Source organism: Chaetura pelagica, unplaced genomic scaffold (genome assembly GCF_000747805.2).
Source record: "Chaetura pelagica isolate M959 unplaced genomic scaffold, ChaPel_1.0 scaffold68, whole genome shotgun sequence".
NCBI lineage: Eukaryota > Metazoa > Chordata > Aves > Apodiformes > Apodidae > Chaetura > Chaetura pelagica.
Window position 1 is genome coordinate 2371014 of NW_009954407.1, and position 26136 is coordinate 2397149.

Genomic DNA, 26136 nt, shown 5'->3' on the forward strand with positions numbered 1-26136 from the left:
CTTGCTGCCGAATCCATGAGATCTTTTGTTGTTGTTGTTGTTGTTGCTGGGGTTTTAGCGCCAGGAATGGGCTTTGTCTGTCAGGTGCCATAAACCCTCGCGGGACCCGAACAGATGAATTTATTACATAATTTGAGCAACCTTTGGTAAATTGCTCAACTAGTTAATCTGTTATTTCACTATAAACTGTAAGAACACAGCGGGGTGGGGGGCGATGGGGACGTTCAGGGGAGAAATGCTCTCAGAGCAAGGACTCCTTCTGTTTGGCTTTTCGGGTGTTTAGCTCAGTGTGTGAGTGTAATGTAAGATCTTACTGGAAACAGTTCCTTGTAAGCCTTGAAAGTGTTCTCTTAAAAGAAAAGTCCCTGGCCCCTTTTCTTTCTCACAACTTCAAATAAAAAGAGAAGGAGCCAATACCAATGCCTGGGCATAATGTACTTTTTAAGACAATATAGAAACCTGAACATGTTTTATGTGACATTGCTAGAAATGACACTGCCAACTGGAAAGAGTAAATAATCTGTCAGGCTTTGGCCCACACACCACCTGTTTCACCAGGGTGATTTTTCCCCTTTTTGTCACTTGAGGGTCTTTTACAACGCAGGGAGGGGAGGGAGGAAATCTTGTGTAAGACATGAACGTGGTGACTGAAATGAAAACATGTAGGTAAAACCTTAACATTAGCACGAGGTCTCTACCTGAGCAACTGAAGACTTTTATCTCTCTTCTTAATCCTTTTGGGATAGCTTTCATTTTCAGCAGGTTGGCCTGGACATTTTTTAAACGTTTCTTAAGGGAAGTGGGTCTGTATGAATCACTCTATTTGCCTGGCTCACCTACTTTGGCTCATTTTAACCAGATGTGATAGCGGGGGTGGATCCCAAGTGTCACCTTTTCCTGAAGTTTTACAAACATAAAGGTAAAGGTGAGAATTCTAGAGTTGTCCTGCAGTGGTGCTACAGTGGGAAGGAGGCCACACCTGCTCTCAGATGCTGTTAGTGCCAGGAAGTGTGGGTGATGGGAATGTAAGCCTTTACAAATTCTTCACAGAAAAAGCTTCAGACAGTGCTCCTGTCAAGTGTAAGACACAAATCCATAGGTGATAAGGCTGCATATTAACTTAATTACCTCTTGTTCTGTTGACTATTATTTACTTGTAAAGAGAGAGGAGTGCTCTCCTAGAACCTGTGATGCTGAAGGTGTCAGGAAAAGACCCAATAAGATAAAGCAAATATATTTCTAATTCCTACCTTGCTTAAAGTTTCTGTGGCTGAAACCAAATGCAGTTCATGCTCTTTAGGAGCCTACTTAACTGTCCTTGGACCTGACTTGGTCTTCTAAAATCAAAGTGTTTAAGTCAATGAAATGGCATTTGAATTGTCCTTATCATGCATGATACATTATATTGCATCAGCTATCTTATTGTAACTGAAATGATAATAATTAAGTATATAAAGTTAAAGAGGTGTTTAATATTGAATACAGCAGTGACATTTCTTTACAAAACTTTATGGTAACATTGTTTCATAGAAAAACCAGGCTATTAATGTAAACATTGAGTTCAGTGTTTCAGAACAGCAAAATATGTGTATATGTATAAAGTGCCCAATATGGTTCTTAGGAGTGATGTTTCTGTGAATGACAGTGTCTCTGCTTACTTGTGTTTTACCACATACACTATGAATATCTTTATTTCTTGACAAATATATGAAATAATTGAACAGGCCACAAAAGTGAAAGCCAGAAGATAAGTTAAAGGTAACTAAAGGTGATTAAAAGGTAAATTGCACAGATCAAAGATTTATCAAAGTATAAAAAATTCACAACACTTTAAGACATAGTATTTGTGTTGAGCTTCACAAAGTCAGAAACATTTGCTACATATTGGTTACAAGAGACCTGTCCACTCAACTGGAAACATTCACAAAGTAGTGATTAATGAGAGAGATTGGAACAAAGTTTTCTGAGATGTCAGAATATCTGTTAGTGTTTAACTGAATCTACACACATAATTTGCTTCTGATACTGATCATATTTAGTAAAGCACTCCAGGACATGCCTGCAGTTTCGTACATGCTTTACTTCCATGAAAATGTGTGTGAGAGAACTCAGGGGCATTGTATCTGTCATAAGTAGTCAATTTTTTCCTTTAAAAAAAATACATACCAGAAAGGTGTGTATGGAAAAAGATTACTTTTCCCAATTATTATGAAATTGTTGCCTTAAAGTACAACATTGCAGAATGCTGGAGTGAAGTAACTTTTCTAGGAGGCTCCTATGCAATATTGTGAAGTACCAATCTGACCATAAGGCATTAAGCTGAAGGTTGTGTTTGCAAAAGTGATGCAAAAGTTTTAGTTGCTGTTATTCAGGAAATCTTACTGATAAATGTCATAGTAATATTTAATATTGTTACTGATATCTATAAACCTGCTGGCAAGGTTTTATTGCTACATAGTGTATCTTATTTGGGCTGGAGGGATAGGTTTACATGTGTTAAAGTAAGAATGGAACTCCTTGCTCATAAATGAATAATTTATACATGTTTTAATACTGTTTAAATTTTTTTTCTTAATTCTTTATGCCAAAAAGTGAGAAAGAATCCCGTATATACAAGGAGTAGTGTCTTAGGGAAAATTTTATCTTTTTGTTGGATTTCCAAGACTAGCCACACTGATGGGGCAAAAAAATATAATTGCTTGGGGTGGTCATGATGGAAAGTATTTAGACATTCAAATAATCTTTCTTCCTAAAATTTGAACAATTCTAATCTAGAAACTGATTTTTGTGGTTAAGAAGTGAGAAGTGAAGGCAAGCAGTCTGAGATCTTCCATTATAAAACACTGGATGGTAACTATTTGGGATTTCAGGGTTTTTTTCCTGTTTTGTTTTATTTTCCTTATTATACTTTTAGAGTTGATCCCTTTTGTTCCCAACTATATGCAATACATTTATGTGCACTTTCACAACTTTTTGTTTTGTTTAAAGAGAATGGAGTTTTATGCAGAAGCAGCCAGATGGTCATATGGCTCAAGGCCATATGTTTTGTAGCAAACAGCGCCAGAGTACTTTGCAATCACCTACTTTTTATTGTAGATTAACTGAGAACAGGAAGTATTCTTATGGTTTTATTAAGGCAAGTTAATGAATTAATCAATTTTTAGCTGAGTACCAGAACGCAGAGTACTTGCTGGAGTTTCAGAAATAGCTACAACTTTGGGAGAAGTCTGATTTTTAAAAAAATTATTATTTTTTACATGCAAATGTAGATATTCAAATACAAGTTTACAAAAGGCAATCACTGTGCTCCTGTCCAACTCTCTAAGCATATACTTTTGCTTTGGCAAGTACCAAATATGACAGCTGTCTTGGGAGGACCAATTAGTTCAGTGCCTGATTTATTACAGAATTCAAATGAGAAATACAAACTAAGTCAGCTTTTTGCTGCTTCTTCACAAGGACTCAGTGCATCAGAACTGCTCTAGTTGCTTCTTTCTTTCCAAACCAGACAAAAAGTAACCTGCTGCCTTTTTCTTCAGCTTCCCAGTGGTTCCTAGAACAATTTAGCATGTAGGGGATCAGTGCTGGATTCCTTCTTCTGCTGTGTATGTGCTGGGAGGGGTAAGAAAAAGAATTCAATTCTACACTTCACCTCTTCTAGGCAGTAGGACCAGTGTTACCAGTGTATGCTAGTGAAGGTGTTTAAGTTCTGTATCTCTGGCTCAGCTAATCTTTTTAAAGCATAAGAGCAAGAGTGACTCTGTAGTCTACTGGGTAAAAAAAAAATATTTCCAAGTCTTGATTTCTGTTCCCAGGGTGCTTTTAATGAAGTTAATAACCAGAACTTAAGTTTTGAGAGTACCTAGCCTGTGAGCTACAGTCATGGTCATTCCTTGACTCTTTCTAGCTTAATTCAGTCTTAATTGCAATTTTGGGAGTGCCTTAACCAGGATAATTTCTTGTTTGAAAAGCCATTCTCTTGAGATTCAGTTTGAATCGCCTCAGAGAAAGGAATTAAAAGTCAGTGTTGCCCTAGACAGTGCCCTTGCACTATATAAATTGTGCACTTGCACGATTTAATACCGAGAAGGTACTTAGAATTTGGATTCCTGAATAGAGAACCATTTATGTGCCTATTTTGCTGGAAAAGTTTGGGATGTAATGTGTACATTTGTCCTCAAAGCTTCTTCAGAAACTATCTTGAGTTCCTAAGAATACCAGGTATTGCACAGGAAGTTTAAAGACCTTGTTCGTATCTATAAATTTCACTCTGGAGGGCAGGTGTCTGGAAATGGTCATATCAAGCATATATTTGAAGCATCCTCTATCAATACCTAGCTGTAACATCTGGCTCATCTTTCCTTTCTGAGTAGGGAGCCTCTGTTTACATTGGCAGCCATGAGCAGGTGGGTTGAATTGCACAGTGTGATGGTATCCCACTGTTACTTGGACAGCTAGGTTAGACACTTATGCAAGACAAATTTCTTATAGTATATTCCTAAGGCCCTTTATGGATCTAGTCCTGAGGACCTGTCTCTCCCTGATCCCAGGTAATCATAAATCCTGGCTGCTAGTGATGACCAAGTACAGATGCAGCTGCAGCATGAATTTTGGTCCTGTGAGGCTGCCTGGTCATTTGTCTATTGTCACAAGTGGTCCTTGGAGAGCCATTGGTGTGCTAGCCCTTCAGACCTGTTTGAAACAGCAAGCTTTCTGTACTTCTGAAAGTCAGCCCTCAGATGGTTCAAAGATGTGTGTGTAAGTTTTAGACTCCTTTTGAAAATTTGACTTCTATTGATATTTCCAAGGTAAAATACGAAACTTGAAGTGAGCTGGAGGAAAGAGGCTGAGACTCCTACTCCAAAATAATTGAAGCCACAGGAATACCTTGTCTAATAATAAGAGTAAATTGTGTCCTTCGCTCAGCCTGATACTGCATCTTTGCTCATGAGGTCAAATTGAACAGTAACATATAAGAATACTTCAGTGATGTACATTACAAAATTTTGCTGTATAAACTTGTAGATGCAATTCAACTGCCTTCCACGAGAGAGGGGGTACAATTTGTGCAGGTGTTGTTCATTGTATCACTCCCTCTCACATAAGCAAAACATCTGCATTGACCCATTTCACAGTCAGCAAGTAGCTAATCCAAAACTACATTGTCATGAAGCTCCCCAAATTAGGAGAGAACAAGTAGGCTTTTAAGACAAATTATGAGATGGCGTTGTTTTTCTTTTGAAACCAGAACCCTGCTGTCTGTCAGATATGGAAGAAGGTGGGTGGTAGAGGGGATTGATGCTGAAAGGCAGTGCTTAACATGGTCTGGTGCAATACTAATGTCTTGGCTCCACAGGAAAGGCTGTGCCTTAGGGCAGGTGACACATCTGGGAGCTTTTTAAATGCAGTTCAGTCATCAATATCACAGCACTTCAAGTTTTGCTGATACAAACTTTTTGCAATGTTCCTTGTCCATTTTAAGTGTCTTTCAAAGGATCAGGCAAAATAAAGATGCTGCTCTTATTCTTTCTATGGGATATATAACTGAGGAAAAGAGTGAAGATGAAGAAGCATTCTTTGCTAGTCGGTCTCACTGTAGGTATGTGCAGAAACAGCATTGTAAGCCCTGGTCATAGCACATCATCACTGCTATGTTATTTTGAAAACTTTGTTTAAAAAATTGCAGTATATATATTACACTTGATTTTGGTATCTAAACAATTGACAGAATGTATTCTATACTTGTATGTAACAGTACTTAAATATCTTCGTACTTCCTAATGTACTTAATTTTTCCTCAAAAATAGCTCTTATTAGTTCTGAAATACTTTGACCATTTTACTAACTGCAAGGAAAAAGTATTTAATTTCTGCTAATAATCTGGATCTCAAAAAGCATTTAGAGATTAGATAATAATTTGAGTAAGCGTCATTTTGTGAAAGCTGCGCATAAAAATGCAAGACTTCCCCAAGAATTGCTGTGGAGTAATTCCAATTAAGATGCACTGTTGAAATCCTGGGGTTTCAGCAGAACACGATTATTCTTGAAATGGTGCTGCTCACAGCTGGTGGCAGAGTCAATGATATTGCAGCTAAATATTTTCCATGTCAAATAATTCCTCATAGTGAAGAATTGTTTATTAGTGAAGACATTGAAATCTCAATTTTAGTGACCTAGGAAAAAAAAACAAACAACAAACAAATAAACAAACCCAAAACAATTACCTTCCATTGTTAAGGTCTGCAATAGTTGTGTAAATATTAAGCTCAGAGTGATGGATTTGTTTGTTTTTAAAGGGAGAAATGATGAAGGTTTGAAATTGTTTTCAGAATATATAAGGTCCTGGTTTAGCCGGTTACTGTTTGAAACAAAGTAACTGCAACCTTATTCTATTGAGAGTAACTAAGGTACAGGAATTAGTCCCGTGGACTTGCTGACTTGTCCTGTATCATAGCAAGGATCATGCAGAGCTATGGTCACCTTTTATGGCTGGGATGCTGGGAGAAGAGGGCTGGTCGTGCAAACACTCTTTTTCGAGTGTAGTCGAGCTGCCACCTCCAGTATAAAGTAAGCAACAATTTTCAATTTGTTCTGCCACCAGAGAGATGGATGTCTTTTGGGAGAGGACGGGAGTGCAGAGCTTCTCATAGAATCCAGTTTGGTTTGACCTTTCAGGAATATCTGAGACATACATGGTACCTCAGTCTTTTACTGCAGTCAATAGGAATTTGTGGCTCTACAAATACCTTGCAAAACTTAGGGTCCAAAGCATCATAATCATGGCTCATTTATTAATTTTTTCTCCCCTTAACTGTTAAAAGAAGGGATAAGATAAAGCCAGAGGCTGTCTCCTTGCTCTGTATCCATCAAGATTTAAGCCAAGTCCCTTAGGAGCTGCAGGCACTATGCTGAAATGTGTTATGTGCACAAGTGGGTGATGCCATGGTTGTCTTTGTGCTGCTCAGTGGGTATTGCCATGTTTTGCATAGGACAGCTGTTGCAATGGTACCTTGCAGAGAGCAGCTTCACTTTCTACATCTCAGATGGCATAGCCCTGCTGCTCTGTCACTGTCTCAATGCCCTGTGCTTCCTGGAAGATCGAGAGGGTCAGATGGAGCTGGGGAATCCCTTAGCCTGGGAGGAAGATCTGGGCAGTTAGCTTAGCAACACAAAGGCTCTTTCTGTCTTCAGTGACATACAAAGCAGCCTTAAGGGAGAGTCAAATCCTATTGACAAGTTAACAGTCTGTGTTAATACTCAGTGGAAAGCCAAAGACATCTGTCGTAGTGGTACAATTTCTTGGAGTGGGATGAGGCTGAACATGTTGGAGAAACAAAAAGCCATAGTAGGAAATGTATTATATATTGCTAAAGTGACTGACAGCAAAATGGGCATTAGAAATCTTGCAAAAGAGAATTTAAAGCAATATGTTATGTATATGATATTTATATATCACGCTTGTAAGGTTATTTTTTGCTACCAGGCAATTAATAATAGAAGTGGAACTTGTTTTCCTTCTTTTCTTCTCTTCTACTGCATACTCTTGAACCCTTGCTGGGTTTCATGTGTGTGTGTACCAGTAATAACATGCCTAGTTAGTGGCAAAATTCTGACAGCGCTACAGTTTTCTCTGTGAAAGAGTTCATTAAATGCATGCCTGTAGTGGCATTTGCTAATGTAATGCTGTAAAGCCAATCTGTTCCCCTTCCTTTTCGCTCTCTTAATTTCAAAAGTAATTTCTCATTCTCAGCAACCACAAAAACTAAAAAATCTCAGAATTAACTCTGGCAAATTGTTTCTATGAAGCCAAAAAATACAAGATGCGTGTATATTGACAAACTCTGACTGAGCTGCATTACCTGCTGGTAAAGAAACACTGATAACTGCAAATTATATTGCCAGTCAAAATAAATGTATAGCCATTTTGCATTTCAAATCTTTGCAAATAATCCAGAGATTAAACGTGACTTGGATGCTTTGGAATCTAGCAAAAGGTGGGTTTTAAGAGATATTAATGTATTCACAGAATCATGGAATGGTTTTAGTTGGAAGGGACTTTACAGATCATCTAGTTCCAACCCCTCTACTTGGGCAGGGTCACCTTCCACTACACCAGGGTGCACCAAGCCCCATCCAACCTGGCCTTGGACACTTCCCGGAATGGGGCTTCCACAACTTCCCTGGGCAACCTGTTCCAGTGTCTCACCACTCTTCCACTAAAGAATTTCTTCCTAATGTCTAACCTAAATCTCTCCTTTTCCAGTTTTAATACATTACCCCTTGTCCTCTCCCTACAAACCCGTGTAAAAAGTCCCTCCCCAGCTTTTCTGTAGGCCCTCTTCAGATACTGGAAGGCTGTTATGAGGTCTCCCAGGAGCCTTCTCTTCCCCACAACCCCAAATCTCTCAGCCTAGGTCTAGTACATTTCTTTTCATTAAATATATGCTGACTCCCAGTAAATATATACTATCTCACAGTTCTTAACTGTACAACTCAAAACTGCCTCAGACATACAGCAGGCCCATCTCCTCCTGCAATTACCATTTCAACCCAAAGCTGCTTGGCACAGCTTGCAGATTGGCCAGATGTAATTAGGGTGGGGCTTCCGAGCAAGGCCAACACAGCTGGGAGATGAACATCTATCTCTGTGCAAGCCCTGCTAGCAGCCTGTGGTAGGAGCTTGGCTACAGACTAGGAAGTCCCTGGGGGGAGATGTCAGCACAGCTCCTTTAGCTGGCTGGAGGAGTTCTTCTACTGTGGTTGCAGCTACTGTCGTGAGAGGAGATATGAGGACAAGGACTGCACTGGGAGAAGAGTGTTGGTTATGGACCACAAATTTAGTTGGTGCTGACCCATGTTAAGCACTGAGTAGAACAATAAACATTTCTAGGAGCAGAGTAGGTCTGCTGAGCATGCTGCCTTCTTCAAATGATAAAATTGCCACTATACTTACTTTATAAATGCAGTCATGTTTTGTTACTTCAGGCAGTGGCAAAATGCCAGGGTAGGTGCTAATCAAAAGTATAAATAAATTCAAACATGTGGATGGAAACAGTGCAATGAAAAATGTTTTCCCAAAGCATACAAAGTGTGAAACTGTAAAGTGTTTCTCTTCTATCAAGACAAGTTGGGAATTGCTTATCACAGTCTTAAAGAATACTAAGGTCTTTTTGCACTTGTGTAGTGTCTAATGATATTATTTTATCTTTGTATCAACCTCTTTGTACCATCAAAGGCTGCAATTGAGAATGTGGATTACTTTGTGTGTATGATACATGTTCTTACAGGCATATGGGTAAGCATCTCCAATAGGCTGTTTGTATTTTTTAAGTGACCATGGGAAATGTTCTTGCATTTCTTTTGCAGTTTTGTTAACTGTTGCCTATAAAGACAACTAAAACAACAACAAATTCTTAAATCATTTTTGATTTATTGATTTGATGTATTGCAGTTTTGCAGATTTTAACTTTTATCATAATCATAAGTAATGTTGTATTGTTTTTTTTACAAACTGCAATCAACCACATGCTAGTTCTTTTGCAGGGATTTCGTTTTTTCAAGGAAATGTTTGGAACAAGGACAGTAAAGTAGAAACTCACTTCCAAAATACACCATTAGTTCTTAGGGTTGCTTTTTTATGTTTTTGTTTTAGTCTTATGCTTTCAAAAAGATTTTCAAACAGGACCTGCTGCAAAATGTTGTTCAAGATAGCACTTGGGGATTTGTAGGCCTTATAAAGATTTTCTCTACAGAGTAGTCCTACTGGATTTTTTCCTACTTTACTATAATTCAGCTTGTCTTTTAAACTGGTATTACGTTTTTAAACATGACATTTGAAAAAAGAAATGCAAAATGTTTACATATGATGGATGCAATGAAGGTTTTATGAGGAGTCCTGCAAAAGGTTTGTGTGTTGTTTAGTGCATACAGCAATGTAATCTGTCAAAGGAACACTCAATTTATGTTACAATATTCTGTTTTATATGAATGAAACTGATATATCCAATTTACTATAGTTCTGATTTATTATTCATTTATGTGATCTTAGTACATATTTGGAAATACAGTACAAAGGCCTCAGTTCACAGTTAATTTTTCTGATGCTGACTGAAATGGAGGTTTGAGGCATGATCCCACCCCTGAACTGACAGAATATTCAGGGTGAGACAATACAACTCCAGCGTTAACATCAGAAACTGCTGGGTTTGTAACTATTTTTTTTTGTTTGTTTTTGCTTAGATGGACAAAACCAATTTTGAAAAAGGGTTACAGACGACGGTTGGAGCTGTCAGATATTTACCAAATCCCTTCTGCGGATTCTGCTGATAATCTGTCTGAAAAACTAGAAAGGTATGAAAGATTCATGAAGTAACTTTGTTTCAGAAATCACATTGCACTTTTCATTAAAAAGGTATTGGATAAAATGTTAAGATAGCATTTAGTGCAAGCTGATTGCACCCGCTGACTGGCTCAAGTGTGTTCTCATTCAATGCAGAGTTGTCTTTCAGAGCTGACTGGGATCTGTATTGCAGATGTATCACCTAGGTGCTCTAAATTACTATTTAGAACTACCTGTGACATGTCCCTGTTGACTCGTGAGGCTAGACTCACTATTTCAATGTTAGTTCCCTATTCTGCTTTTCTTTCTTCCTGAAGTATTCTTTTAAAACCTTGATTTTATTTTTTCTTCAACTAAATAAACTTCTTAATTTCCTTTGATACCCCTATTGAAAGACTAATTGCTTCTACAGAAATCATGCCCTGACTTTCCTCATTTAGACATCCCCTCTTCTCTACCCTATTTCAGTGGGTCCTAGTTCTGAAACTGTGCTACACTTGAGATGAACTCTTACAGTTACAAGTGTCAGTCCAGTCCCTCAGCCTCAGCTTCCAGTGTAGCTTTCCCTGGCTGGGGCAGCTCACATCTGCACTGTTGTGCCGATCCAATTAAACTTAATTACTGTGTGACATACATATTCAAAACTAGTGGAAAGTATTGAGAACATTGGTACACTTTATGCATTTTGTGAGTTTATAAATGTGGTATTCTGATTATTTAGTATTTGCTTGAAAAATGGAGATGAGAGTTAGCTGAGTTAGCTTAGGAGTACTTTAATCTGCGAGTTGAACTTCGACTGATGCTATGCTTTCTGCATAAAGCATTGCTTCTGATCAGGAATTTATTATAAAATAAAAATTATTGTCCCAGCAGCACAGGTTAAAAATGATGCTGTGCAGTAGAAAAGTTACATTTTTTATGTTGTTGGTGTCTTTTTTGCAGAATGGATGAGCTCCAAAACATTTATTTGCCAATTATTTGTGCTTTGGTCTTAAGTACAGGAGGTTTCTTTAAAACAGACAATGTGACCTTTTCATGAATTAATTCCCTGTCGGGTGATGTATTGCTGGGTATTTAAAACTGCCAAATATGGGACTGAACTAGGTTTGAACTTTTATTGATCTATCAAATCAATGAAGGCCAGGTCTTTGGGGTCTCTGCAAAGCTTTTTTTCATTTGTCACCTTGGCTAAATCTCCTTGGATATACTTGAATGAATTGAAACATGTCAGAGCTGTAGACCCATGTATTTGTTCGCACAACTTAATGGCCTTTGTTTTGGTTCCTTTTCAGAGAGTGGGACAGAGAGCTGGCAACTTCAAAGAAAAAACCCAAACTTATTAATGCTCTTCGACGATGCTTTTTCTGGAAATTTATGTTTTATGGACTAATATTATATTTAGGGGTAAGATTTGTTCTCTTCAGTAAACTTTTAGTGTTCCATAAATTGATCCAGGTCTTAGGGATTGCTAAATTAATACAGAATCCTGTGAATAACTGCAGATTTTGCTTATAAAGAAGATAAATGCAGAGAGATACTTGGGGACCTTAATAGAAAAAAAAAGTATTTTCTGAAAATATCTTAAAAACATACATTTCAAAATTATTAATATGAAGGTAGTGCTAGGGTCATACACCTCTCTACTAACTAAGGCAATTATTTTCTCATGTTTTTTATGAAGTTTCTAAGGAATTTTCTAAGCTTGCATTAAAACAAATAACAGTGCGATTTCACATGATTTGGTCAATTTTGTCAGAGTGACTATCAGTCATCTTCACAGTTAAATGTTTTATTCAGGTTTATGTATGCAGTAAACAAGTTGTCTTCATTTATGGTAGCAATGCTACATAAATAACCATGTGAAATATCCTTGGGTCTTGGTGCTCTTAGTGCTCCAAATTTGTGATCAAGAACTTGATGTGAAAGTCTGAACTGATTATGTTTATCACCTTTCCAACATGTTAGTGAGGATTACCCTGGTTTACCAAGTGCCACCTGTTTGACAATCCTGTCACTAGGAAATAATAGTTTATTATTAATTGTGTCTCACTAGATGTGTTGGATAGCCAGACTGTGAATCTGAAAATTACTGTAAACCTATATGCACATAAATATCCCATTTTCAAGTTTCTGCAATTTAGTAGTAAAAGTGAGATACTAAAATTCATGCTTCTCTGTTTAAAGTGCTATGGTATCAGAAACTGCAGCTAGAATAGCCAATATGGCCTGAAGTGGTGAAATGTACTCAGATAGTGTTTTCAGATGTGAGAAAAATCTCTAGGCTAGTTTTTTGATTTTTGGAAAGCTGGTACAGAGAGGAACTGATTCCACTGGCCTTAGTGTTGAATGTGATCTATTTTAGCTGTACTTTCAAGATCCTATATTGGGCATAAGAAAACAGAAAGGGGAATGTATGGAAAATAGTCCAAAAGCATCTCAGAGGTTTGCATTTCTTGTTAGAACCCCAAACTTCTCTTTTCTTCCAGCATTGTGTTGAGTATCCCAAGGAACTATTCTAAGAGAATAGTAGAGTTCTAGAAATGCAAACCTTCATGCCTATGAGAATGACCCAACTCCCAGGCAGAAAGGGGAGAGTACTGAAGAGAGTTGTTATCACTCCCATGAACTTTGCTACTGACTCCTCTGTAGAAGAGAAATTTCAGGCTAAGTAGATCTTCTAGTAGGTAGAAGAAGAAAGATCATAATTGGATCTATGGCAGCCATGGCAGCTGTATGCTGAGTGATACCATGCCAATACATATACCCTCAAGTTCTAATAGTTTTGCATTAAACACTTGAAACATAAATAAGGATATCCTGAAAATGAAAACGCAAGTCCTTAAATGCCTGCACACTTTCCAGCATTAAAAGCAAACTTTTTAATGTGAAAAGTTAATGATCAGGCAGTGTTTCAAGTCAAAGAGGTTTTTCAGGTTAAACATCGAATTTGGAGCCTGACTTGTGCTAGTTTTATGCTGGAATGGTTCCACCTCAATAAACTTCTGTGGAGTCCTTCCTGTTTATGGCTGCATGAGAGACAGGCTCATCTTGCAATTCACAAATTTGGTAAATTTATTTAGGGTCCAGGTAGATGAAGTCTAGGTAGATGATGTCCACCACTCGCCCTGCATCAACCGAGCAGATTACTTTGTCATAGAAGGTGATCAGGTTTGTCAAACACAATTTACCCCTGGTAAATCCATGTTGGCTTTTCCCAATCATGTACTTCAATTGGCTTGTGACTGTCCCCAGAAGGATTTGCTCCATGACTTCCTCAGGGACTGAAGTGAGGCTAATGGGTCTGTAATTACTTGGATCCTCTTTTGAACCCTCCTTAGAGGTGGGGGTGACATTAGCCTTCTTCCAGTCTTCAGGGTCTTCTCCCAATCTCCACGACTTCTTGAAGATCATGGAGAGTGGCTTTGCAACAACATCAACCATCTCCCTCTGCACCCTAGGGTAGATGGCATCCAGACCCATCGGTTTCTATGGGTCAAGCTCCTGTAATAATTGACACACCAACTCTTCCTTTGCTGATGACGGGTTGGTGTCTGCATCAACCTGAACTTCTGTTCCTATGGCCTGGGACCCAATAGCACTGGTAAAGACAGAGGTGAAGAAGGCATTGAGGACCTCTGCCTTTTCAGCATTGTTGGTGAAGAGTTCACCTCTCCTGTTTAATAGTGGGTCAATATTATTTCTCTCTTTCTACTTGTTAACATTTCTGAATAACCCTTTCTTGATGTTTTTGACAGCTCTGGCCAATTTCAGCTCAAGTTGAGCTTTTACTTTCCTAGCTGCATCTCTGCATACTCTGATAATGTCCTTGTAATTTTCAACAGGTAATGTTCCACTTTTCCACCTCCGGTACATTTCCGTTTTGCTTCTGAGCAGACAGAAGCTCACAGTTAAGCCAAGGGGGTCTCTTGCTCCTTCTGTTTCTTTCTTGTGGTTACATTCACACATGCATATACTCAAATTCCAGTTAAAAGTAGAGGAATTAAGAAATTAGCTCTGAAGGCAACTTCTTTCTCTCCCAGTTTAAGTCTCTCCAACTTGCTGGACTCTTTTTACTAGTGAAGAGCCTCAGGTTTCCTCTCTCTGCCACTTGCTTCAGTCTGAAGTCACAACTGCTGCAGATATGGTTCCAAGAGATGTGCTGTTCTTGTCTTCTTCTACACAAGGCTGCAGAAATAGAAGGAGGAGATGATGGTTACGGTGCTGTCTGTGCTCACTCTAGAGTGCTTTTCTGTGTCAAATCCTGGAATGTTTGACCATTGTGCAGGGCTTGTGGGAGAAAAGGTGGCTAGAGTGGAAGCTGTTGACTCAAGAAATTTTCTTTAGACAGTTCAGGCAGTTAATCATGGCAATTAACAGGGCCTCTTGGCATCTATGGAGCTGTGTAATAACCCTGTTTGGCGACTTCTCTGGGATAATACTCTTTCTTTGTGGACTTCTACACAATTCTGTCTTTTATTTGCTTCTTCCATCTCATTACTGCCTTTAATTATTAAACCTTTTTCCTCACCAAGCCGCAATTCCTTTTTCACATCAAGTTTGTATTAAAAAAACCCAAACAAATAGCAGTTCTACAAACTTAGTCTACCATACACTATTACAGGTGTTCCTGTGGAGTCTGCCAGCCAAAACTATAACAGTAATGCATTCCTGTTAAAAGTTAAGCCATGTCTGAGGGCTTTTTCAGGCAGTTTGGGGGATAACTTCCTTTCTCAGAGTACAGACAAGTTAATTGTTTGTGGACATGCACTTGTGGCACTGTACAGGATTGATTTTTCCATGTGGACTATTTTAATGGAGTACAATTTTAAACCAGATGAGGACAGAAGAAGACTGCAGGATTTTAAAGTCATATTCTTTGGTTGGATTTTTGGGGGATGTGTGTTTTGTTGGGTTTTTTTAATTTTCTTTAAGAAATCAAAGATGTGCAATTCAGCACCTAGGAGACAAAATCTACACCGTTCATAATGAACATGGAAAGATTAAATCTTAGTTTAAATTCTTGATTCCATTATCATTAGTCCTCATTTTACTGAATTCTGTAAGAGGAAAAACTCGTTGCTGAAGCTGCTGGTGTTCTTTTCAGGCCCTACTCACGGAAATTACTGGGAGCTTTGCCAGGATGTTGTGCCGTATTGGCATAGGTGCAACCAAGTTGTGTGCTCTTTTGAGCTTCACTTTCCTTTCAGCTCTTCTCTTGTCTAAGCCCTGAGCTGTTTTCACAGCACCTTTCTTGGAGTGTGTTGTAAACTCTGCTAACATCCCTGCTGTTTGTATAGTTGTTGTTGCAACTAGCATCACAGCTTTGCTCTCATTAGGTCTAGTAGTTTCTGCATCCCTGCCTTCCCCTCACGCACCGTGGGTAGTGATGTTATTGCAGGGTGGACACTTGTGTTTTGGCCCCCTAGAGTATGACTCTCCCTCATAAACAGTGTTATGTTAGGCACGTTGAGTTACTGCACTTAATGTATCTGCTCCCCTGCTGTTTGAAACAGCTTCCACACTTCACCTCATCAGCAGACGTGTCTTGCAATTTAAAGAAAAGGTGGTATGATGGTGAAATAAAAATCATGCTTTTTAACATCATACCGGCTAGCAAATCTAGTGCTTTGCTGTGAGGATAAGTTTGCTTTTACTTACATTTTTCTCTTATATTCATCCCCGTGAAATGTATGTTTCCACTCAGGCACAGCAGCTGCTAACATTAACTTAAGAATGGTTTTCGTGTCATATCCCGAAGGACCCTAATGAGGATTTCCTGAAGTTCTCGCATATAGGTCACGGGTGTGAGTGAGGAGGCAGGGAGGGATATGAAAGTCCTGAAGCACTTCTTGGGTGTATGCCAAGATAGAGATGTGCATTATTGTCTTCAAATGCAGAGCGATTGAGCATATGGGGGATACACGTAACATAAAAAGATTTCATTGTGTAAGAATAGTCATAGTAGGTCAGATTAGCACAGTATTCTTTGTCATACTCTCATTTCTCTCCAGACCTTTGCTCTTTCTAATCAGTTTGGTTATCCTTGTTTGGATCAGTGGGTAATTTTGAGGTTACAAGGGGGAAAAATAATAACAGGTAGTTCCGCTTTCATTTGTATATAGACTAGATAGTAATATCTTTGATAAGTAAGCTGATGAATCTCCACTGTAAACCAATGGATTTTTAGGTTTCATGAGACAGCACATGATTTTTGACTTATTGCCAGCCATTAGAGTACCCTTAGTCTGCAAATCACCTCTTTTTCTAACGAGCTAGGCATGTACGCAATACCTTTATGGTCACAACAAACACAGAAGCAAGAGTGTGGCATTTTCACTGGAATAAAAGTAAGTACAAAAAAACCCCAACTTGCTATTTAAAGCTATATATAAAAGCTTATCTTGTAATCTCTGAGAGTATGAAAGCACCACATTGCCCTTGAGAGGTGACTGTTTTGTATTTTGTGAGTTTTGGGGAGTTTTGGTTTGCTACTTTGGGATGCATATGGTCTAAGCACAGCTGCCTGGGGTCATGTGTGTTTTAATAAACACTCCTCCCTTTGCCTACTAATAACACTGAAGTCTTTGTCAAAGCTGATTCTAGGTTTACAGCATTTGTATTGGGGCAGAGTTGTGTTTAAGTGGGGAAATATAGTGCATCGCACAGATATGCTATTTGAGATGTAAGATTTAATCTCTTCTATGAAAAAAATGAATGATGAATATCCGTTCGACCAACAGTGACATTCAAAAGGGGTTACAGTACAGGTTGTAGAAATACTTGGCATAAGAGTACCTGTATGAGACCAAAAGGAACCCAAAGGACAAGGAAAAAATAATTAAAGGATATTTTCCCAATCTGTTTATCACCGTAAAATGTTAATTACAGCTGAACTTGACTAGCTTGCTTCTCTTGGAGTCTCTGTTTGGTGGTTTCTGTGGTTTTCAGCTGGAAGACAGTACTAATAAACTTTTGGAAGAATTTAATGCATCATACAAAACATAATTCAGTAGTTTGTTGCTGTTTTTGAAGTAGCAGGTGTTTTCTGCTGAGATGCAACAGAAAGAAGGCTAAGGAGAGTGCATACAAGTTCTTACCACTAAGTATTTCAGTGAATGTAACAATGGAGCAAAGGAGCACATACATGCTTCATACCCTTCAGAAGCTCATGCAGAAGATGTAGTGAGTTTCATACTGCAGCACAATGATGATTTTTGAAGTTCTTGGGGAAGGATTGAGGAAAGAAAGAGGGAGAAAGAGGCAGAGATGAAAAAGGGCGAGGTTATAGGGGTGAAAGTATGAGAACGATGGGGGTGTGAGGGGAAATGGAAGGCAAAGATGATGAACCACTAGTGGGGTTTAATTACAACAGAAAAGGAAGCTGAGGACAAATATAATAGCAGACTGAAGCCAGGACCATAGCGGGTCATTTGGATATCTTGCAGTTCAGCCTTTGATACTGCCACTTTTTCCTCTCCTTCTTCTACTCCTACCATGATGCTTATCCCAGGATAGGTAGTGCTGGGACTGCCAACACAGGAAAGACTGGTTTCTCTCTAAGGCTTTCATTAAACCTGCCTTCCTCACCATTTACACCCTGTCAACCTGCTTTTGTTACAACCCTGGATACAATGTCAAGAGCTGTTGGGTTGGATGATGCAAATTGTTTATACTTTTATTCTGTTGCTATTTTGATTTACTTTATGTTTCATCTGTGTTCTCACTGTGCTGTTTTGTTGGTGTTCATTTCAGGAGCTCTGAGTTTTCCTGTGATGTGTAAAGTGCATGTGAGAACTGTTCCATAGGAGCCAAAACAGAGATCCAGCCTGCTAAACTGGATTCAGTCATATGATGTGGCTAATCCAAAACTCTGAAAAGTAAATTTGGAAGCTAATCTCAGTTGTCGCTTTTGTAGAAAACAATAAAAACTAGATTTGCTTTGGTGGAGTTGCAGGAGCATCACAGATTAAGACCGCACTGTTCTTGTCTGTTCTTCTGTGCAATTACTGCAACTTTCTGTGGTTTGCACAGCAAACAGAGCTGGCTTCCTTATTTAAGATATAAAGCTGTAAGTCTCAGTTGGTGAGACTTTAAATTAAAATGTTAACCATTTTGAAACAAATGAAAAAACTACTGACCAAACTTACTTTTCTGTTGTTTTCATCTGCAGGAAGTCACCAAATCTGTGCAACCCTTGCTGTTGGGAAGAATAATAGCTTCCTATGATCCAGACAACTCTGATGAAAGATCTATAGCCTACTACCTGGGCATTGGCTTGTGCCTTCTCTTCCTTGTGAGAACACTGCTAATACACCCTGCCATATTTGGTCTTCATCATATTGGAATGCAAATGAGGATAGCAATGTTTAGCTTGATTTATAAGAAGGCAAGTGTTTCTATTACATTCACAGCCAAACCTCTGTCTGTAACCCTTGTAACTTTTAGGCCAGTTTGTTGAAAGACTGATAGTTTTGTTAGTCAAGATACACAAAGTGCACAAGAGAATAATGTGGCTAACATCAGTTTCTGACAGCTCTCCACTTCCTAAGTCTAAAAATTAAATACTCTACTACAGCTGGTTTGACAGAAGTCAGCCTCTGTGAATTCAGACTTGCTGGGTATGTGGTGAGATGCCTTAATTGTTCTACCACTGTGCTCCTGTTATGCACGTGTATCACAAAGGGAGTATAACACATGCTGGTGGGCAAAGACTATTTTCAAAAAAGGATTAGAGGTGAAGATTTAAAAAGTAAATATAACGTAGAAGGGATTCAATTTGAATGACACTGTGACAGATCTCTAGGTACTGTCTCATCACATGTTCACAAATCCAAAGATTAAAAAAGGTGTATGGCTTTACCAATAGAGAAAGCAGCTAATTTAAACAAACATTTTAGGCACTCCAGTATAAAGCTCACTGTGAAAATGTCTTTCAAAAATATTTGTCAAGACAGGCACAGCAGGAGACTTTCAAGGATGCACAGCAGCACACAGCAAGCATATTTAATTAAAACTTGCATTTGCATATATATCTATATACATAAAATATGCAACAGAAAGCAAGGACTAAGTCGATAAATCAATATTTGTAAAGCAATTTAATGGCTACATTAAATTCAAGTGACATAAATAACAAGTTTAATGAGACATTCTTTATAGCACAAGCAGATAAGTGAATTGTTGTTTATACTGCATGTTATTTTTATCTGTATTTATTCTGTTCTATGGGGATGAGTTACATGGCTATTTGTCTGTGGTCTTTTTTTCTTTTGCAGATATTAAAACTGTCAAGCAGAGTTCTAGATAAAATAAGTACTGGACAATTGGTCAGTCTTCTTTCCAACAATCTGAACAAATTTGATGAGGTAGGTGATCCATCAGATAAAAATGCAATACTTCAAGCTGTTCATGACAACTATTAAGGGAGGAAGGAGCATAAATGACAGGCTGCACTGAGTGCATGTTGCATATATAAACTGAATCACTAGCTTATGAAAATGTGTTGGCACGTGGTCATGGAAGTGCTTGTTCTGGTACTTATGACATCCTTTATCTCCTGTGCTGCTTAGTAGAGGAAACCTGAAAACAAATTACACTATAAAAACATGCTTGTTCCACAGTCCAGTGAGAACCTGCCAGGCCACCTCTAGGTTATGCAGTTGGTTTCATAAAGGTCAGAACTTGCTGGTTCAGTCCTTCCATCCTCTTTTCCTGACCCACCATACCTTTTTACTGAGGCGAGCCATTCTGTTCCTGCCATTGACCAAGCGATGATGTTCAGCATCCTATTGCTACTATTACCCACTCTCCTAAAAATCTTGTGTAAGTCTTGATGTAAGACTTTATTAGGAATCATTCCAACACATCCATCTTATACAATACTTTCAGAGTCTCTTGTAAAACTTCTGTTTCATTAAAGTCATAGAGGTAAATACCTGCTAATGGCTTTGGGGAGTGGAGACTCCATGAACTTCTGTTTACTGTGTGTGTTTAATTGGCCCATTAATAGTATGAGGTTTGCTTCCTGTGAAAGAAGCAAGGTCAGAGAGACTGTAGACATATAGCTGGAACTGTAGGATGTATTTACTTTAAGCACTGTATTACTATATAAAGCAATGTCAGCTAGCACTCAACAAGCTCAGGCAAGTGCCCTATCGTCGCGGCAACATAGCTGCAGTAACACAGAACCCTGTGCAGCTTCATCACAGGATTCTGTCCAAAATCTATCCAATGTGAAGGAGCATGACTGACGTAGGCAGCAATCTTTATTTAAATTGGTTGTGTTCATACAACAGTCATCTTTTCAGCAAAATAATACCTCCTGTATGAGATTAAATCACTCTCAGAAGATTCTCCTGTGTACTTGCCAGCTTCGGATGGCAATTTCTGTTTACTTTTACAAAGCTGGCATTTTTCTTTGTGCATATACATAGTGAAGAGACAATTGCAGTCTGAACTTTGCCTTACAAAAATCAAGTTTAGTTTAGGTGTGGAATGTATATGTATTGCTGCACTGTCATCATAATTAACATCCAGAATGCTATGTGCTCAGGATCACAAATCCTTCTTTATAAACTTGTTTTACTACTGGAAGTATTTGCACGATTCTTCATTACATTTTTCAAAGTGTCATTTTAATGGCTCCTTCCTTCTCATGTAGGTTTCAGAACACATCTGTAACTTGTATTGTTATCATTTTCTGCTTTGGGCTTCCACAGGGTCTTGCTCTGGCTCATTTTGTATGGATTGCACCTTTACAAGTGGCACTGCTCATGGGACTGCTCTGGGATATGTTAGAAGCTTCTGCATTTTCTGGACTTGCATTTCTAATAGTCTTGGCCTTTTTCCAAGCCTGGCTGGGACAAATGATGATGAAATACAGGTGACAAAAGTGTTTAAAAATATTTCAATATATTTTCCTGAAACATGTTGGTTTAAGAAGTTTATACCACTTGATTAAGGGTTTCTAGTTCTGACATTATTACAAAAGAGGAATCTAAAGAGTGTGGGCTGTGTTGGGAGAGTCATGGACAAGCCTTTACTTATTTAGCAGCAGCTGTCTAAACGTAACAAAATGAAAGGTCTAACATGCAGTAAATAGTGATAATGCTTTGTAGAATTAAAACTCCTTGTTAATGACTTGATTAATTCTTTTTAGAGCTTGTATTTTCTCCTTTGTAAAACAGTTACTAGCTTGCTAACAATTCTTTTCATATTCTTCATAAAAATTCTGTTAAAATAAACATTTTAAGTGTAGGCATATATGGGAAGTGCTTACATAAGATATAATGGGATACAAACTAACTATATGAAAAAGATGAAAACGAGGAGGATTTACCTACTGCCCTTTTACTTTTTAGGAATAAGAGGGCAGGAAAGATCAATGAGAGACTTGTCATCACCTCAGAAATAATTGAAAATATACAGTCAGTTAAAGCCTATTGTTGGGAAGATGCAATGGAAAAAATGATTGAAAACATCCGTGAGTAAGTGTTCTCATTTGTTAGTCAAAATTTTTATGTGCTCAGAATAAAATAAATTAGGTGGCTATGAACACCATCTGTGATCTTGTGAGTTAGGAAGTAAAGCAAACAAATATTAATCCTTCATGAACTAACTGTGCATTCCCACACTGCAGCTTGGATTTTTTCCCAATTTGTCAAGTTCACTATGGAGGTGAGGATTTTAATTTTTTTATTTGCTTCCTCATTTGTTATAATGATATTTCAGTGGTTAGCTTGTGCAGGTAAAACAATTGTGGCATCTGTGTTTGTTTCTGGCCAGCCCTATCCTCATCTTACAATAAAAAGCCCTTTTGTGACAGTTATTTAAGGCCTTACAGACTTTCCTATTCTGTGGTGGAGGAAACAGTATAAGTCCTCTGCAGCCATTTTCTGAGAAATGCAATAAAGCAGGTTTTAAATGTTACATGCAGCCTGTGAAAGGATTAAAGTAGTGCATCTTCATGTATTCATACTGCACAATTACATTAACATTTACTGTCTATAGATAGTCTTGTATAATGCTTTAATTAATATTGAGATTGGATTGGAAGTGGCAGACCTGAAGAAGAAAGGAGGAGAAAGAGCTGATCTTAGTTAGCTGAGAGCTATGAGGTCTTCATTACCATGAGAGAGTTGTGGGGGAAGGCAGAAGTGATATAATGATTGATGAGTGACACTGAACCAAAGCTGTGCTTCATGTGCACCTTGTGTTTGTTTAGTTCTTTACAGAGAATTAAAAATCTGTGCCAGGTGTGTGATTGGGAAAATAAATGAAAATAAAATAAACACAAGTGTCATATTATCATGTAAATAAAAGAGATTAAACTATATTATTACACAAACACTTCTTGTTCAGCTGCTTTCTGAAAGACAATCCAGGGAAAGTGCAGTGTTTTTAACTTTTAGAATGAGGAAGATCTCCAAATGTGTAATGATTTACTATAAACAATCAGAGAAAACTCAGTCTGAATCTAGGCTGGGAGTTCCAGCTCAAGAACGGAACCAGGTTAGGATTCCTCTGGTGTCACTAGTCACATGTATTGCTTGTAGGAAATTTGAGACCACACCTTGTGAACAAATCCTGTAGAATTGAGATAAGCTAATTTTAGTCCACAAAATTGTCACAGAAACCTGGAAAAAGGACTGTCATTTTGTGATTTATATTTGCTACAATAATTTATACTGAATTTTGTAATGCTGGAATAAATGTCAATTATATTATACATGGATTTATTTTTAAAAAGAATGCTAGCCATGTTGCACAATCCAAGTATCTCTCCTAATTCTCTGCAACAAAATACCGTATTGTTTGACTGATCCAACAGTTCACTTTGTGAGACACCACCAGAGCTGGTCAACCAGGAATAACAGAGTTTCAGTTGAATTTTGCTTGCTGAGCCAGCACTGCAGGGCCTCCCAGTCAGTTGGCTTGTCAAGCTGATAGGAAACGAGACCTTGTGCATGAAGCCATGCCTGTATTTTCGCAACAGTGCATTATAACTCAGTTCTTGCCAAACTGCTTCTGCATGCTGGCATTTTCTGATGTCAGTTTAATCAGCTCTAAGAATTGGATAGACCTGTGCCCTTACACTGGTAGACTTGAGCTGCCAGGGCTTGCCATCCTGCAGGTGTGACACTGCTGCAGGAAAACTCCCCCAAGGAATTTTCACAGTTCAGAGGGACCTGTGTGGCCTCTTGAAGTCTGCACTGATAACTGTTTGTAACAGGTGTCTAAATAAACACTATGGGCTCCTCTGGTCTATTCAGTGTATTCAGAGAAGTAAAAAAAACGCACCACCAAACTGTTCCCTTGAACCAATGCACTGCAGAAGATGAAGTTCAAGGCTGGCATTGTCTATACTTAATCAGTAGAAGATACATGTTTATACAAAGCAAAGGATCTCCAGCTCACATATTTGTACTGATTCCTGCAGCATCACTTCTAATACAAACATACAGTGGTCAACATTCTGTAGATGTATGAGGTTCATAGTGTCCCTTACATCTCTCTCAAAATTAATCAACAAGACCTGTCTTAAATGATTGCCTAATTTACAGAGTTCTCAACCTGTTTAACACAGGCTCACCTCTGGAAAACTTGTTTGTGGCTGAGATAGCTTGTGGCTGGTACTCAGAACCATACTGAAAAGAGTTAGTGCTTTGACTCTCCCTCTTTAGGGTAGTGGCTTTGTGCTTCAGCACCCAGGGGGATTTTAGCTATCTTCTACCCACGCATTTGTGTGGAACTAGACAAGCATCAAACCTACAAATTCCTAATCAGTGCTGCCACCCACAGTCTCATACAAGCTCTGGAGGGACTTACAAGGGCCTTTCTCTGGGTCAGTGGCTACTACATTGGTGGTGACCTGTATGCCTGGCTACTTTCTCAGGCCTCTTGTGAAATACAACCTTAACAAGAAATGCCAGGCACCTGCTCCAAAAATGGCTGAGCCTAGGTTTTCTGTCAGGGACTTCTAAGAACCTTTTGGCTGACAAAAGTAGGTAAGATGCTGGATGCATGTGGAAGTCTCATGCATGCGTAGTGTGGAGCTGGAAGGAGGTTCCACACAGTTAAAAAATTCTGGATGGGCTTTGCATGCAGAAACTGGTCCAATACCAGAAAACACATAAAAATTATGGTGCTCAGCCTTGCCACATTATGTGTTACTGTGAACTTTTGCACAGATTCCTGGTTGCTAGAGCACTCGTCCAGTGAACGGGCACCTTGGGGTCTAGCTCCATCTCTAACCCCAGTTAATTGCTCTTACAGCAGAACAATTGCTCTTCACTGCAGCAGATGTGCCTCTGTTCAGGCAAAGCTGAGCTGCAAGGCACCTGGGGAATGTGAAGTGAATGAGGTCAAAATGAGAGAGCAATCAACAGAAAATTTCAGCACTGTGAATTAGGGCTGTTGACTCAGAAAATGAATTACGCTCCCTGGATTATTTTTCTTTTATTTAATAACTTGTTGTAAGATGCATAGACATTGTGGAAGCAGCTAAGAATAATGACCAGCTGCATTCCTGACTGCACAGCAGTCAATAAGCTACTCTATAAACTGAGGTTCTGTGGAGAAAGAAAGGTGGAGAGCAGACTCCCTGCCTTATACCTCTTCAAGCTGAGATTAACCAATACCTTACTTTATGGGTGAAGATGTTAGTAGAATGCTCTGTAAAAGGAAACGGTGCTATAATCAGATTGTGGAATGTTCTTTTTTTATTATTTTTATGGTCATGTAGAGCAAATCTGGCATTTCAAAGTATCTTCCTCCTGGGGGAGTTGTGTATCTAGATGGCCAGATGAGTATGGAATGATGCTTCTAGGAGTAAGTAATATACAAGAGCATTAGATGCTTAAGGATGGTTTTGTCAAGAATTGTAGAGGCTTGTGGTTGGTGAGGTACATAGATAATGACTTAGATAATTGTTATTTTGTCTGACATCTCTGAATGTTGTTTGCAAAATTTGGCTCAGATCATTTTTCATCCAAAAATTGTTTTGAATCTTGCTTTTTAGCCGCAATTGTAGAAAAAACAAGGATGACTGACTTTCTGAGTTAATTTTTTGCCAGCAGTTCCATCCAAAATATTTGTAGGATGTAAACTGTAGAATCCTGTAGTAATTATTTGTGTTTGTTTTTTTGACAGAACTGAACTGAAGCTAACACGAAAAGCTGCTTATGTGAGATATTTCAACAGCTCAGCCTTCTTCTTTTCAGGCTTTTTTGTGGTATTTTTAGCTGTGCTTCCATATGCTGTGATTAAAGGAATTATTCTCCGAAAAATATTTACTACCATTTCCTTCTGCATTGTTCTTCGAATGACAGTGACCAGGCAGTTTCCTGGGTCTGTACAGACCTGGTATGACTCTATTGGAGCAATAAACAAAATACAGGTAGGGTACATACACTAAAATCTTCCCAAGTACGTAAGCTAATTCTTCATAGCATGTTATCTTCTCAGTTGATCAACACAAGCGCGCACCACTTGTGCAGACTTTCCAATTATACTATATGTTGCTTTGACTACACACCATGAAATGTCATTATAAATCTTGATACTGTCATATGGTTCCCCAGGCAGCATAACCACAGGAGTCTTATGCTACCTCCATGTTGCTTTTTCTGAAACAGTGGGATTTAGTTATTTCTTCTCATTGCAGAATGATGAACTAAATACAAATAAATAATGAGTTGTGGTGCTTTCCTTCAGAAAAGGAAGTGCAAAATTAGTACATGTTTTATACAGCACAGATTCCAGTTATTGCAGTCACAGATCTTCTGTTTTCCTAGCTT

The 26136-nt window shown here is 38.5% G+C and overlaps 1 protein-coding gene across 1 annotated transcript in view; it reads left to right on the top strand.

Annotated features, from left to right (window-relative positions):
- The window catches only part of CFTR (cystic fibrosis transmembrane conductance regulator (ATP-binding cassette sub-family C, member 7)), an 89387-nt gene that overhangs the window by 3337 nt on the left and 59914 nt on the right, over positions 1 to 26136 (top strand). The window contains exons 2-8 of the mRNA XM_010004326.1: positions 10182 to 10350; positions 11632 to 11743; positions 18510 to 18725; positions 19615 to 19704; positions 21058 to 21221; positions 21700 to 21825; positions 25490 to 25736. Of these exons, the coding sequence (XP_010002628.1) occupies positions 10182 to 10350; positions 11632 to 11743; positions 18510 to 18725; positions 19615 to 19704; positions 21058 to 21221; positions 21700 to 21825; positions 25490 to 25736 (1124 nt within the window). The remainder of the gene's footprint in view (positions 1 to 10181; positions 10351 to 11631; positions 11744 to 18509; positions 18726 to 19614; positions 19705 to 21057; positions 21222 to 21699; positions 21826 to 25489; positions 25737 to 26136) is intronic.